At 57.4% G+C, this 2494-nt stretch overlaps 1 protein-coding gene across 1 annotated transcript; it reads right to left on the reverse strand.

The window, feature by feature from the left end:
- Positions 1–1098: 1098 nt before the first annotated feature.
- LOC123134519 (uncharacterized) lies at positions 1099–2259 on the reverse strand. The gene has a single exon (XM_044553763.1). The coding sequence runs from the start codon at positions 1905–1907 to the stop codon at positions 1287–1289; it is 621 nt and encodes a 206-aa protein (XP_044409698.1). The 5' UTR covers positions 1908–2259; the 3' UTR covers positions 1099–1286.
- Positions 2260–2494: the final 235 nt, after the last annotated feature.

Consider the following 2494-nt stretch of genomic DNA (forward strand, 5'->3'; position numbering starts at 1 on the left):
AGTTCACATACAAATCATCCAAAAGCAATCAGTCATACATGAGTTCACATACAAATCATACATGAGCTCTTCATCAAATTCTTTCAAATTGGAGACTATATCCCGTCAGATTCAGCCACAAGCTTTAGCCATCAAATTCTTTCAAATTTCACAAAAGCTTCAGTCACAAGTTTGAACCCACCAGATTTCACATGAATGAGGTCTTCCCTTCCTTATTATAGCCAAACAATGACTGACGTTGCGACTAGTGCAACAAAAACAGCGGCTTCCACCAGATTTCACATGAACGTGGTCTTGGTGACCATGTACAAATGATGCATAATCAAAAATATGGCTAGCAATGACTTGTAACCATGGATCTAGGTTGTACACAGCAGCACATATTGAAGTAAAAATTGGGTAACCATGGATCTGGGTAGTACACAGGAGCGCGCACACACACACACACACACACACACACACACACACACACACACACACACACACACACACATATATATATATATATGAAACAAATTGAGGAGCGTACAGGAAATAAAATCTGCCCAAACAGGAGCGTACATGGCCGCCGCCGATCCAGACCTTGCCGCAGCACCTCCGGTCGCTCCCTGCTCTCTCGCCGCTGCCCCCTGAGTGGTAACCGCCCCGCTGCTTCGTCGCTGGCTCGCTGCTGCTAGGTCGCCGCCAAGGTGCAGATGCGCGTCATCACAGAGGAGACGACGGGAGGAACGTGAAGCCAGCGCCGGGAAGGGATGGAGAAGGCAGATCGAGAGAGAGGGAAATGCAGGAGGGTGGCGGCGCTAGTGCGAGGAGTTGCGAGAGGATAGGGTACGGGCGTGGGCCGAGGGGAACGAGGGCTCGTTCCCTGTCGTCCGGTCGATTTCGAGGTATGCCTCTATTCCGGATAATGAGCGAATATTCCATTCCCTGGGACGGGTGGGTTCTAATTCGTTCGACTAACCATACGCGGGAATGAGCTGCGAGAACGGGTCGGACCCATGACGTTCTATTTGGTCACAGCAACCAAACACACCCTAAGGTTGGCAATTGGGTTATATTCTTGAGCAAACCTGCTAACATGTAGTGTCAAGAAATAGATGGAGCAATTTCAAACTTGATTCATGGGCTGATTTTTTATCAACAATTCTGTAAAAAAAACTATGCTGCAATTTGGAGGCATATTGACCACTACTAGTACACACGGCTACAAAAAAAAATCACCTAGGCGATCCCAATGCACCATCAAAGGCAAGCAGCTAAAAAAGTCCCACCTTTGGCGATCGATCTCAATGAACCATCCTTAGCAAGGGCACCCGGTGCAGCGGGCTGCTACCGATGGCGTACTGGTACTTAACCACGTCCTCGAAGCATCCAAATGCGGGCATCGTCGCCGGAGCCGCAGCCGCCTGCTCGTCATCGATTACGTCTCCCTGCACCGCCGCAGCTTCGTCGGCCCGATCGGCGCCGCCCTCACGGGCGCAGCCGGGCGCCCGAAGCGGATCGCGGGGGCAGTCGTCCTCGCGCTCGACGAGGCGCATGAGGAGGCGGCCGCCGCGCACGCGGCGCGCGCGGACGTAGTAGTCCGGCCGCATGACGCGCACCTTGCTGATGACGAGCCTCCTGTCCTCAGTGCGCGCCCGGCGCAAACCGCTACGGCCCGCCAGCGACGGGATCGGCGGCGGCAGCCGGCGCCGTCCTGGGTCCCGTCGGCCGTAAGAGACCCAGCAGCCCTCGTCCTCCTCGTCGACGCTCTCCTCCGGATCGGCCTCGCCGCGCGGCGGCGGCGACGCGGGGATCGTCCGCGTCACGACGCCTCCGCCCACGGCGACGGGGTCGGGGACGAGCAGCGAGCGGAGGCCGGCGAGGGGGGCGAACTTGTCGGCGGAGCGGGAGACGGATAGCAGCATCGGATAGGGATGAGATTTGGAGGGGCGGCCGTGCCGTGGTGGTGGCCGGTCGCGGCGCACAAAGAGGCGGTAGGGCGAGCGGCGGATGGGATGGGATGGGATGGGATCGGTGGAGCGCGCCCGCGCGTGGGCTATCGGTTGCGATCGTGGAGGGGAGGGTTGACGAGGCTTTTATACGTGGACGTTTGCTCTCCGGGAAGCCGGGAAGTGGGAGCGGATCGGGCACGGGAACCCCGTGACGATCGACTCGATCGATCGGCTTGACGATGGATCGCTTTCTTGGCCGGCCAATCAATAGGCCTCCCGCCCCAGTTAGTTCACTGGTTTCGCAGGCCTCTCTCTCCCAGACTCACCCGACCGATCAATGGCGCCCCGCATGCATGCGTGCATGGCTATCCTATCCGGTTATCCTCCTATCCAACCCTGGCTCTGGCTGGAAATAGACGATCGTCGAGTTCGAGTTAGGCTCTAGCTCCATCCCGTTCCAGATACGGAGTAAGTTTGTTTACAGGAAGGCGGAGAAGCTCGTGCTCAGGTGGTTGGGGCGCGATGGAGTCGTACGTGGCGACCCGTGACCGGCCGGCCGG

The sequence above is a fragment of the Triticum aestivum genome, chromosome 6B (assembly GCF_018294505.1).
Source record: "Triticum aestivum cultivar Chinese Spring chromosome 6B, IWGSC CS RefSeq v2.1, whole genome shotgun sequence".
In the NCBI taxonomy this organism is placed as follows: Eukaryota; Viridiplantae; Streptophyta; class Magnoliopsida; order Poales; family Poaceae; genus Triticum; species Triticum aestivum.

What these genes read in the sequence shown, in the direction of transcription:
- LOC123134519 (XM_044553763.1), bottom strand. Translation starts at nt 1,907, where the DNA reads ATGCTGCTATCCGTCTCCCGCTCCGCCGACAAGTTCGCCCCCCTCGCC.